Genomic DNA, 11,599 nt, shown 5'->3' with positions numbered 1-11,599 from the left:
ATAAGAAAAATAGGGTGCCTAAGACTTTTGCACAGCACTGTGTGTGTGTGTGTGTGTGTGTGTAAATAAATAAATAAATAAATAAATAAATACACTCAGCAAAAAAAGAAGCATCCATTTTTCAGGAGACAGTATTTTAAAGATAATTTTGTCAAATCCAAATAAGCTTTACAGATCTTTGTCGGAAAGAGTTTAAACAATGTTTTTCATGAACCACAAATAATTATTGCACATGTACCTATGGAACAGTCCTTAAGACACTAACAGTTTACAGGCGGTAGGCAATTAAGGTTACAATTACAATAACTTAGGACACTAAAGAGATCTTTCTACTGACTCTGAACAACACCAGAAGAAAGATGCCTAGTGTGTCTGCTCAGCTGCATGAACATGCCATAGGCCAGCTGCAGGTAGGCATGAGAAATGCAGATGTGGCCAGAGCAATAAACTGCAATGTCTGTAATGCAAGACGCCTAAGACAGTGCTATAGGGAGACAGGAAGGACAACTGATCGTCCTTGCAGTGGAAAATTACATGTAACCAAGTGTCGTCGTCCCCGACACGATGGAGAATTTGCAAATGCCTTGGTGGAAGAGTGGAGTAACATCTCACAGCAAGAACTGACAAATCTGGTTCAGTCCATGAGGATGAGATGCACTGTAGTACTTAAAGCAGCTGGAGGCCACCAGATACTGACTGTTACTTTTGAAATTGACCCCCCCCCCTGTTGTTCAGGGACCCATTATTCCACTTCTGTTTGTCAAATGTCTTTGAACCTTGTTTTTATGCTAATATAAATATTTACACATGTTCAAAAAAAATTGCTGGAAATAAAAAACAGTTGAATGTGAGAGGATGTTTCTTTTTTGCTGAGTATATTATATAACAAGGCTGCTGTGAAAACAGTAGATTAAAATATTGTTCACATTTTATTAATCAAAAATATTATCTTTAGCAAATGTGAGAATAGGAATTCCAATATAGTGTTTTTTATAACAAACAAAGTGGCTTTTATCTTTTTGTCCTTTTTAGAATTAGTTGAAAAAATAGAAATAACTATTCTTACATTATGGAATTTCACAAAGTATTTCAAGGTCATCACATGAACAGGTTTACATCTTTATATATGGTTTACACATATATACACACACATTTATATATGAAAACTGACATCAGTGTTTCTCAGAGGCTGTCTGAGTCTTCAATCCGAGAAGTTCTGTCTGCAGTTCTCCAGGTTTTGGAGGAACCTCTGGAATGCTCTATAAAAGAAGAACTGCTCTTAGATCGATAAAAATATGGTCCTTTATATTAATTTTTTTTACAGTAATATTCTTAAAATGTACCAAATCAGGGCGGTAATACTGATGGACGACCTCTGCACCAGCAAACATCGACAACACGCTGGCTGCAAACATTTTCATGTATCTCGGCCAAGACACACCCGCGGGCATCTTTACACCAGCAGAAATGACTGCAACTAGACAATAAAAAGCAAATAATTATTGCCTGAAATATTATTTATGCATTTTACAGTAAATCTGTACCTTCTTATTTTCAAAATCAATGTCCATATGTACAGTAGAAATACAATGATCCACTTCATCTTATACAAAAATAAACAAACACAATACATTTAAATCGATCACCTAGTATTTGATACTTGCAAAGTAAGGAACCTGATTCCAACTTCCTCACAATAACAGTCAATTTTCTACACAGTGCCATTTTAATGATGGTTTTTAGACTATATGAAATATGTATCTAGTAGTGTTGGGAATTTTAGTGAGTCAGATCATTTGGCTCAGTTCACCAATAAGAGTCGACTCTTTCAGCTCACAAACGGCTCAATGCAATTTTTTTTTTTTGTAATAAACGTTCACGATATTTTGACCAATCCATGTTCTTTGTTTAACTCTGGCTGTAATTGATGAATGAATGTTGAACGTTCTTCCTCTACCTTCTAATTAACAGAATAACACTCTTATGTAAATTTTACTTAAAATAATTGTTTGTACCTTGATCACCAAGACACTACAAATGTACAAAGACAAATACAATAAGCACTTTTGTATTCATGTTTCCAATTAAGCATTTTGATTAATTTACACAACAAGAATAACAACGTTGCCTACGTTTACCAAAAATAAATAATAAATAAGCCAGTTCATATAGGCGAGTCGGCTCACACCGATTAAAAGAGCCGACTCGCTCGTGAATCATTACCGACACATCACTAATCGGTACCGGTGCTGTTCTGCAGGAGGAATACAAATCTTACTGCTTCTATACACACAGACTTTACCTACATCATGCAATAGATTCATATAAATAGCTCAGTGTAATCAGTATTAGTCTGCAGATGGAGAAATAATAAACAGCACGCAGCTGTAGAGTATTTAAGGTGACATTCACCTTAAACAACGAAGGTTAGTTATAAATATTAGTGACCAAGATTTAACGTCAACATGTTTAATTATACCATCAATGTTATCTTTATAAAGCAAGATTCAAAAGATCACACACAAACCTCTGATAACCGATTAATATTAGGTACAGCAAGAGAACATCTGCGACATGTCTTCTTCTTTGAGTTGAGGCTGTAGAGCAACACTGTTTTACTGCCACCTACCGGTGTGGAGTGAAGACGCAACACATCAACACTACATCATATTCACCCTGTATCCCTTAAACATGTAAACAGTGTTGTGCTAATCCTTAATCCTCTGTGATTCTGTCCGACATTTTGAAATAGCTAGAACCAATACAGCAAGATGTTCAAAAACCTGAAACAAACAACTGTATGTGAATCTATATTGTCCCAAATCGCACACCGTCCTCTCTTTAAGCCAATGAATTCGTTCGTACAAATTGGTCGAGTCCATTGCAAGGCGAAACCAAGGGATGGTTAAGATTTAATACTTTTAATTTTATTTCGAATTAAGACGCAGACTGATGCAAGATGTTTCTTTTTGACAGCATGATACAATCATTCACGATTTCGGGTTGTTCAAAGACGTAAATAAAATATATAACAAACCAAATAAGGGATATGTCTACTTCCAGGCCACCTACTCTGTACTTTATTACGCTACTGTGAAGTTTGATACAATATTATACATATTAAAGCGTTTTCAAATGTTTTGTAGATATCCTTATTTCTTTAATATTCATACAGTTTGCATAACACCCTAAATATATACAAAATAAATGCTCAATAAAATTAGCTAGTTCGCATTTGTCATGAATCAGTACTTCAAGGACTTTTATTTTTAAATGTATTCACGCCGGGTTTGTTTTTTGTTGTTGTTGCAGTAATACCGATGTAGTGTAGCTAGAACATTTTCTTTCAACATTTAAAACATATATATTTCTTTTCAACAAAAAGGGATTAATTAATTAATCTGACAGGTGAGTGTGTCTCGATTTCTTGTATGTTTCGAGTCTGGTTGTAATGAACGTGAAGCTTGTCGCTTTTATTGTGTGGCCGTTGCGTTAGCGTCGTGCTTACTTCCGGTGCCCTACAAATAATAGATTATTAGGAGTAGAAATACCACTAGATGGTTCGGGCGCTCTGTTTCTGAGCAGAATTATGCCCCAGATTTATAGAGACATTTGTGTTGTATAAATAAGCTATTTCCCCGGAATATAAGCTAACATTCTATTATTCATATCTATTATGAAATGCCAGTTCAAAATGCCACAGAAAAGCTGGAGACTTGCCTGTAACATGTACATGAATATGAATCTATTAAAGTAAATCCAGCAGTTAAGATGGAAGAAAAGCAGTTTGAGTCTCAGAGGCAGCGCATGGATTCATATCAGCACTGGTGAGTAAAAACAACATGAGAATAAAATGCTGTTTCACTACAGATAACACAATAACGAAACTCGGTATTCATTCCTCAACCATGCCGTAAAGAGGGAAAAAAACAACAACAACAAAAAAACCCCGACTTATTAAAGCACCTTTTAGTTTAAACAGCTTTTATTGATACGTTGTTCTGTTTTCATCTTGGTTAACAGTTTCCTGTGTTACAGACTGTCTTTATCTAACTACTGATAGTGGTTCCAGGGATTTAACCCTTACTTCATCTATACCTACCTGATGCAGCAGCGCTTTAGTCCTTTAAGCCAGTTTTAGACTGTGTGAATTACTTTTACCACCCAAAGTTGATTATTCTCCAATAAAAGCACTTTCCCAACGTCTTTTATTCTTCTTACACCACAGCAATTTGCCAAAGCCTAGAATTTTTCTCTATAAATGAATGACACTGTGTTTTTTTTGTCCTTTTAAACTTGCATTTTATGTTGTTGCAGCTGTAAACGGTTGTTCTCCTTTTCCTCTTTTTTTAAGTTAATGAAACAAAAATACCACAGCTTTTCATGTTATGAAGCTTTTGCCGGGAAAACTTTCCAGCTGTTCCGAAAGCGCTGACACTGGAAACTCCTTCCATAATGATCAATCACCATCTCCACGCAGAAAATTTCAATACATCAGTCATTACACACATTCTTAGATTCTGTTTATGTAGCATGTCAGAGATATACAGATCTCTGTGTGAAGTTGTTACGATAGAAACAGTAACAAAATAAAATCTAAATCATTGCATTGCAACTGGCAGTATTGTCAGAGCTGATGTTATAGAAAATGAATCAACATCATCTGACACATCAGAATAGAGAATTCCACAGCACTGTGGTATAAACTCAAATTGTGAACATTTAGATAGATTACATGTTTTTGTTAAAAAAAAAAAAAGAATTTGTATCATGTTTTTAATAATGCTTTCTTGAATAACTGCTGAAATAAACACAGTTCAGACTTTTAAGATGGAACAGTTGGACATTTCTCTTATGCCAATGTACACAAGCAAGATCTTGCCCACTTCACAGTATTTGTGTGGCTGTATGAGCTGTGAGTAAATTTTTCAAGGGTCTTCTTACAGCCGAGGCTAATCAGGCATGATTGATGTGTTGATTAATAATTCCTATCTTTGCATTCATCTCCTATTTTTTGCTCTTTCCAGGTATCATACAACACAACAGCAGTTTCAACCAGAGCCAGTTCCTCAGTACAGCCAGATGGTTAATGTTCCTTATTACCAGCAGGATGTCAAAGAGTATACTGTAATGAATGAATTATCAGTCCATGAAGATCCAGCTCAGATCAGTCCGCTTCATCAGCTGCCTGTCCAGCCTCCAGGTACTGACCCTCTCATAGCCCTCTCATACACACTGACTGTGTGCAGGTGCTGGAAGGGGTGGATACAGGCTGTCTGAGTGGCAGGGCCAAGAAATAAAAACAGCATGTCTTACATGCAGTAGGGGGAAAATAACAGGGGCACCTGGAGGGCATTAACTTGTTTTTCTACTCCAGAATCATCGTAGAGGGCACATTTTCTAACATGTTTTCTTGTTTTATGCGTGTAGTGGGGCATGTAGGGCAGTACATCTAATTTTTCTGTATGTAGGAGAGCCTATAGGGTAGTGCATCTTGCTTTCTTGAGGGGAGACTATATGGCACTTCATTTTGTTTTCTTGAATATAGGGGAGACTTTATGGCACTTCATCCTGTTTTCTTGAATTTGGGGAAGTCTATAGGGCACTGCATCTTGTTTTCTTGAATGTAGTGGAGTATATAGGGCACCACATTTCATTTGTCTATATGTAGAAGAGCCTGTAGGGCACTTCAACTTGTTTTCTTGAATGCAGGGAAGAATATAGGGCACTGCATCTCATTTTTCTGAATATAGAAGAGCATGTAGGGCATTGCATCTTGTTTTCCTTGCACATAGAGGAATACAGAGTATATATATATAGGGCACTGTATCTCATATTTTCCACTGGAAGGGCACCCTAGACATGAAGCAGCACCATAGACAGCATTTAAACACTTTGTTTCAATTTAAAGGGTAGCCATTAGGGCATTTCATCACATTTACATTTTTTCAGCACTTTATTGCATTTTATATAGCACAGAAGCACCCTATAATCATGGGCCGCCCTATGGGGGTCCGCTAGTGGGTGCTGGTGTCAGAGCCAATACTGGCTTTGTGAAGTAGCCAATTATTTGGTTTACAGATCTGAGGTTAGCTTCAGAACCAGCATTGCCATTGAAAAATGTTTGAGACAATGAACCTTAAGCAGTCCCTTTTCTTAGAGTATTAACATAATTCTTGCACATCTATATGTTGTAGCTCTTCCATCAACACCTGAGAAAGGGAAGAAGCGTGGAAGGCCACCAAAGCAGGGAAAAAATGACCAAACTGATGCTGAAGTCACTGTGAAAAAAGCCAAAAGAACTCTGGACAGATTTAACGGCATGTCTGTGGAAGAAGTCATGGCCAAAAAACTGCCCGATGTCATCACCTACAATCTGGACATTCTGATAGTGAGTGTATAATGAATTCTATAATGCTTCACAGATGATTGTATTTTTGGTATTGTTTATTCTGTAGTGCTGTGGATTATTATATTTTGTCATGTGTATGTACTTTGCAGATTGGTATCAACCCTGGATTGTTGTCAGCCTATAAAGGAAGACATTACCCAAATCCAGGAAATCATTTCTGTATGTATTTTTTATGTTGTACACTTTTTGTTGTATTTTTATTGTGTACTACATAAACTAATTAAAATTTCTAATTAGAGTGTGTGCTGTGTTGTAGGGAAGTGCCTGTTCTTATCAGGGCTCACAGATGAGCAACTGAACTACATGCATGATCAGACTCTTCCGGAACAATACGGCATTGGTTTTACTAATATGGTAGAGAGGACTACGCCTGGGAGCAAAGACCTCTCAAAGTAAGGAACTTTTTGATCAAGTTCTCAAGTCCCAGCTGTTGAATTCCCAATTCTGATTGGTCATAAGGTGTTGATTCATTTTCTGTAACAGCATCCCTGACAGTTCCAGCTTTAAGGAAATTCACAGATTTAGAGTCATGGGGAAAAAGAAAGAACATCCTCCTTTAATTCTGTGTTTTTATTTATCAGGGTCTAAATAACAATTGTGTGGTCCTCACTAACTTGTATAAACAAACAAATAAGCTCAGGTGACAACCCAAAAAAACACAACAGATTTCAATAAATAGTCATTGTTTCAAAAAGTAAACCAACATTCAGAAACCTGTATGTCAGTTACATGTAGAACCACTTTTAGCAACAATATCTTGATGTAAATGTTTTCTGTAGGAGTTTATCAGTCTCTCACATTGTTTTGGCCCACTCTCCTTTACAACGTTGCTGTATATTAATGCTCATTTTCTAATGAATTATAATTTCTAAAGTAAAAACTTAATCACAGGTCTTGTATGGTGGGCACTCTGCATAATCTTAATCTAATGATAAACAGATTTCAAAATAAATATTAAAAAGAAAAAACAAGAAGAACATTATAACTGTTTTCTGTAAGGAAATCTCATGGAACTCATTGTTTAACATTCATGGAAGGAGTCTCCAGTGTCAGCGCTTCAAGTTCATGAGAGAGAGAAAAAGAGTAATCACTGGAATTTTGCTGTAGTACAAGTGGAATGAAAGTCATCAGGACATGCTTTTATAGGAGAATATTGAGCTTCATGGTGCTAAGAGTAACTTTACCACATCACACCACCCTCTCACCCTGTTGTGTTGTATTCCTTACATAATATTAATTTATATATTAGTTTTCTGCTTTTTAAGAATAACAACCTATATGACTACATTACAGGTGGTGAAAGACAGCATGCATGGTTTAATGTCAATTAAAATTAAAACCCTTCATGTTTTTGTTTTTTTTGTTTGTTTCCAGCAAAGAAATTCGAGAAGGAGGCAAACAACTTCTGGAAAAGCTACAGAAATACAGGCCTCGAATTGCAGCCTTCAATGGGAAATGTAATGTCCAGTGTATTGTAAATGATTTCCTTAAACATTTCTGTCTGTTTACAGACAGGTGAACATGTGAAAAGCCTCATTATTTCATTTCAGGTATTTATGAAACATTCTGTAAAGAGATTTTCGGAGTGAAAGCTAAGAACCTGGAATTTGGACTGCAGCCCTACAAAGTTCCAGAGACGGAAACGGTACTATCTTCAGCGATTAATTCTTTGCACTGTTAGTATTTTTACTATCAATAAATGTCTCAAAGCGAGTATTAATATGAGATTTTCTTCACAGGTTTGTTACCTGATGCCATCGTCTAGTCCACGCTGTGCTCAGTTCCCTCGAGCTCAGGACAAAGTTCATTTCTATATTAAGCTAAAGGAACTCAGGGACCAGCTGAAGGGTGTGGTGCAGAACAGGGAGATTCAGGAGACAGAGTACACATTCGACTTAGTCTTGGCCAAAGGTAAATTAGGACCACTTAGTATAATTTGGGAATTGATTTGAAGTAGTCATCCTTAGAAAATATAAATATTCTTATGTGGATTATTTAGAGACAGGCTGTGTGGGTAGCGAATCAACATATTTTCTATTTCTCATGTTCTCATTTACAGAGGATGCCAAAAGAATGTCCATCAAAGAAGAGCAGCATGACCCTGGCTATGAGGAAAGCTCTACCAGTGCAACACTACAGACGTGCAGCTTCTATCCTGCTAATGAACAAGGTGATAATCACTCATTTCTGTTCATAGCCTGCATTCATGCTGCGAGCAGGACAACCAAATATCACATAACACACACTGATAAGCCATAACATTAACGTGAATAACACTGATTATCTCATTACAATGGCACCTGTCAAGGGGTTGGATATAGTAGGCAGCAAGTGAATAGTCAGTTCTTGAAGTTGATGTGTTGGAAGCAGGAAAAATGGGCAAGTGTAAGGATCTGAGCGACTTTTACAAGGACCGAATTGTGATGGCTAGACAACAGGGTCAGAGCATCTCCAAAACGGCAGGTCTTGTGGGATGTTCCCAATATGCAGTGGTTACTACCTACCAAAATTGGTCAAAGGAAGGACAACCGGGGAACAGGTTGACAGCATCATGGATCCTCAAGGCTCATTGATGCGTGTGAGGAATGAAGCCTGTCTGGTCCGATTGTACTATGATTTCAAGGTGTTGACTTGGCCTCCAAATTCTCCAGATTTCAATCTGATTGAGCATCTGTGGGATGTGCTGGACAAATGATCCATGGGGGCCCGACCTCACAACTTACACGACTTAAAGGATCTGCTGCTAACATCTTAGTGCCAGATACCACAGCACACCTTCATGTTATAGCTTTAAGGTTTAATGTGTTTTTCTCAATGGTGTTGAAAGTGCTGAACTCAAACCAGTATTAAGAGTTGATGCTGTTCTACGTGAATAACTATAAAGGCATTTTCACTTTTGAGCTCTCTCCGTCGTGTCCCCCCCAAAAAAAAAACAAAAAACAAAACAAAACTGAAGTTGTTTGGTTTCTTGTGTTATGTTTGGTCGAGTGTGAAGTCTGGTTTGAGCGAACGTAAATGAATGCTAATCAAATAAACTGCAATAATTAATTAAATCCTAAAAAAAAATCCATTACAATAATAAAGGAATGGGGTAAGTTTCTAGTTTGAGTTCAGTTTCTCAAGGTTGAGCTCAGCATCAATTGCAGTCCATCCTCACAAGGCTGTAAATTAGTGTTGGCACCTTTTCTATCTCGGTGCTACCACTTTTTGTGACTCCTAAACGTCTGAGACACTCTGAAGCAAGTTGGAGTGCAATTATAAGTTGTGTTATAGTTGGACTGCAGGTTTCATGTTTTCTCACAATATCACAATATTTCAAACAGAATTAGCATGCACAAACTCTGAAAACTACACTAACAGTTAGGTTATACACAGCACAGTTCTGTTTTTTTTTTTTAACATAATAATAATAAAAAAAATAAAATTAATAATAATAATAATAATAATACTATCAGAAGAACAATTCTGTGTTTTTCTTTCACTTACCTGGCAAAAAATTACTTTTCCAACGTATATGCAGCAAGAGTGGAACAAATCATAAGGTGATTCACTTATATGGGTGTAATGCGTACATGCATGTTACAGTGCCAGTCCTCCTCTAACCGTTAACCTAACAATGAAACAGCCATAAATTAACACCCAACCAGTGTTATGTCTATATACTACTACTACTACTACTACTACTACTACTAATAATAATAATAATAATAATAATCAACTATACGAATATGATCATCATCATTATAATAGATTTATTGAACTTTTTGTGTTACAGGTGCTGCACATTCAGAACCTTCATTAGCTTTGGGACAGGTCGGATCTAACCAGTGGACGATGCAGCCATTTGCAGACCAAATCCCAGACATTAGGTACTCCAGCAACAATGAGACGTCACAATATTTCTGATATATTAAAGCAAATGCTCTTCTGAACTGAAAAGAAGATTGATTTAAAGCAGTTTTACAGTAGCTACCTGACTTTCCAGTCATGTCTTTCTATTTATTGTGTTTTGTAGAACTTTAGGTGTAGATCATGTACTCCAAAGCCAGTGTTTTTTTTGTTTGTTTGTTTGTTTGTTTTTTAATCTTGCTTTATGTGTGTATTATGAACGTGTATGCAGAAGTGATGGTTTTTACTTGAATATAGCAGCATTTTGTAAAGTAAGCAGCATATTTTTTCCTACTGTGAGGATAGAGTTCTCGAAACTGTGATTTAGTTCAGTTTCTATTCCTTTTTTCCCCACAACCATTCACAGAACTTTTTAGCAAAGCATTTTACCAGTTTTTCTATGTTTACTATGCTGAGGTCATGCATGATGCATGGGTTGGTCTACTTGCACGATATTTCACACTAAATCATACTTGTTGGTGCTTATTTATGATTGCTGACCTCAACTGAAGGGTATTTTATACTCTTGCACTGTGGTATCATGGAATGTTTGCACAAACCGTGTAAAACAGGATTCAAACTTTAGATGGACCACTTCATGCAACAACACCAGGAAAACACACACATGCAGTGCTGTGGTCCTCTAGGACTGATATTTGAGAACCCAGGTTCCACTGTTCTGTATTTTATTCTGTTCTTAAATACTGATTGTATTTAATGCTCCTTAATGTTACGAATTTACGTGAGAATTTTATGTAAATGCTTTGGAACTTTGTTGCAAAGTGTTTTGAATGTACAGATGTTCATCAAGCTATCACTGTACATACATTTTTTTTTAAATATATTTATGGTGTAATTACTTTGGTGTAATTTTGTACCATTATGTTTTTTTTAAAAAGCATACTGAGAAGTGTGTTTTTAATAAAAAATAAAAAATATTCACCACCCAGTCACAGCTGGACTGTTGAAAATGACAATTAAAAAGAAAATTGTTGAACTCTAAACCAGCCTTTTTTCATCCGGTATTTATAGGTGTTTTATGCCATGCAGTATTTATATGACCAGTAAATACATTAATAATAAATATGTAAATTAGGAAATAGATACATAGAAATATGAGAGGTAACTCAATCAATCAAATCAGCCAAGTAATGGTACATGCATCAGCCTGATGGTGGCTAACACACCTTCACCTTTCGCCCCATATCTTGACAACCTTAAAACATACATTCATGTCTTTTTTCCTCTTATTCCTAAGCTTCAGTTGAATTCAACTAGACCCAATAATTTCTGCTGTGA

At 36.4% G+C, this 11,599-nt stretch overlaps 2 protein-coding genes across 5 annotated transcripts; one reads left to right on the top strand and one right to left on the bottom strand.

Annotated features, from left to right (window-relative positions):
- Positions 1-910: 910 nt before the first annotated feature.
- LOC108269361 (chromosome 8 C12orf73 homolog) lies at positions 911-2,820 on the bottom strand. The gene is made up of 3 exons (XM_017475194.3): positions 2,528-2,820; positions 1,344-1,477; positions 911-1,259 (listed from the first exon to the last, which is right to left on the bottom strand). Exons 2-3 carry the CDS (start codon positions 1,449-1,451, stop codon positions 1,173-1,175), a joined length of 195 nt encoding a protein of 64 aa, XP_017330683.1. The 5' UTR covers positions 1,452-1,477; positions 2,528-2,820; the 3' UTR covers positions 911-1,172.
- Positions 2,821-3,195: 375 nt separating this feature from the next.
- On the top strand, positions 3,196-11,304 carry tdg.2 (thymine DNA glycosylase, tandem duplicate 2). Of its 4 annotated transcripts, none has more exons than XM_017475192.3 (11): positions 3,196-3,408; positions 3,755-3,827; positions 5,028-5,203; positions 6,198-6,391; positions 6,502-6,571; positions 6,669-6,804; positions 7,787-7,869; positions 7,963-8,057; positions 8,152-8,323; positions 8,472-8,582; positions 10,188-11,304. In XM_017475192.3, exons 2-11 carry the CDS (start codon positions 3,772-3,774, stop codon positions 10,316-10,318), a joined length of 1,224 nt encoding a protein of 407 aa, XP_017330681.1. In that variant the 5' UTR covers positions 3,196-3,408; positions 3,755-3,771; the 3' UTR covers positions 10,319-11,304. The 4 variants fall into 4 exon arrangements, with proteins under 4 accessions (XP_017330681.1, XP_017330680.1, XP_017330682.1 ...); XM_017475191.3 differs by having other exon boundaries at positions 3,198-3,408; positions 3,689-3,827; XM_017475193.3 differs by lacking the exon at positions 3,755-3,827 and having other exon boundaries at positions 3,206-3,408.
- Positions 11,305-11,599: the final 295 nt, after the last annotated feature.

This window comes from Ictalurus punctatus, chromosome 8, assembly GCF_001660625.3.
Source record: "Ictalurus punctatus breed USDA103 chromosome 8, Coco_2.0, whole genome shotgun sequence".
Lineage (NCBI taxonomy): Eukaryota > Metazoa > Chordata > Actinopteri > Siluriformes > Ictaluridae > Ictalurus > Ictalurus punctatus.
This window is presented reverse-complemented; position numbering and strand designations above follow the sequence as displayed.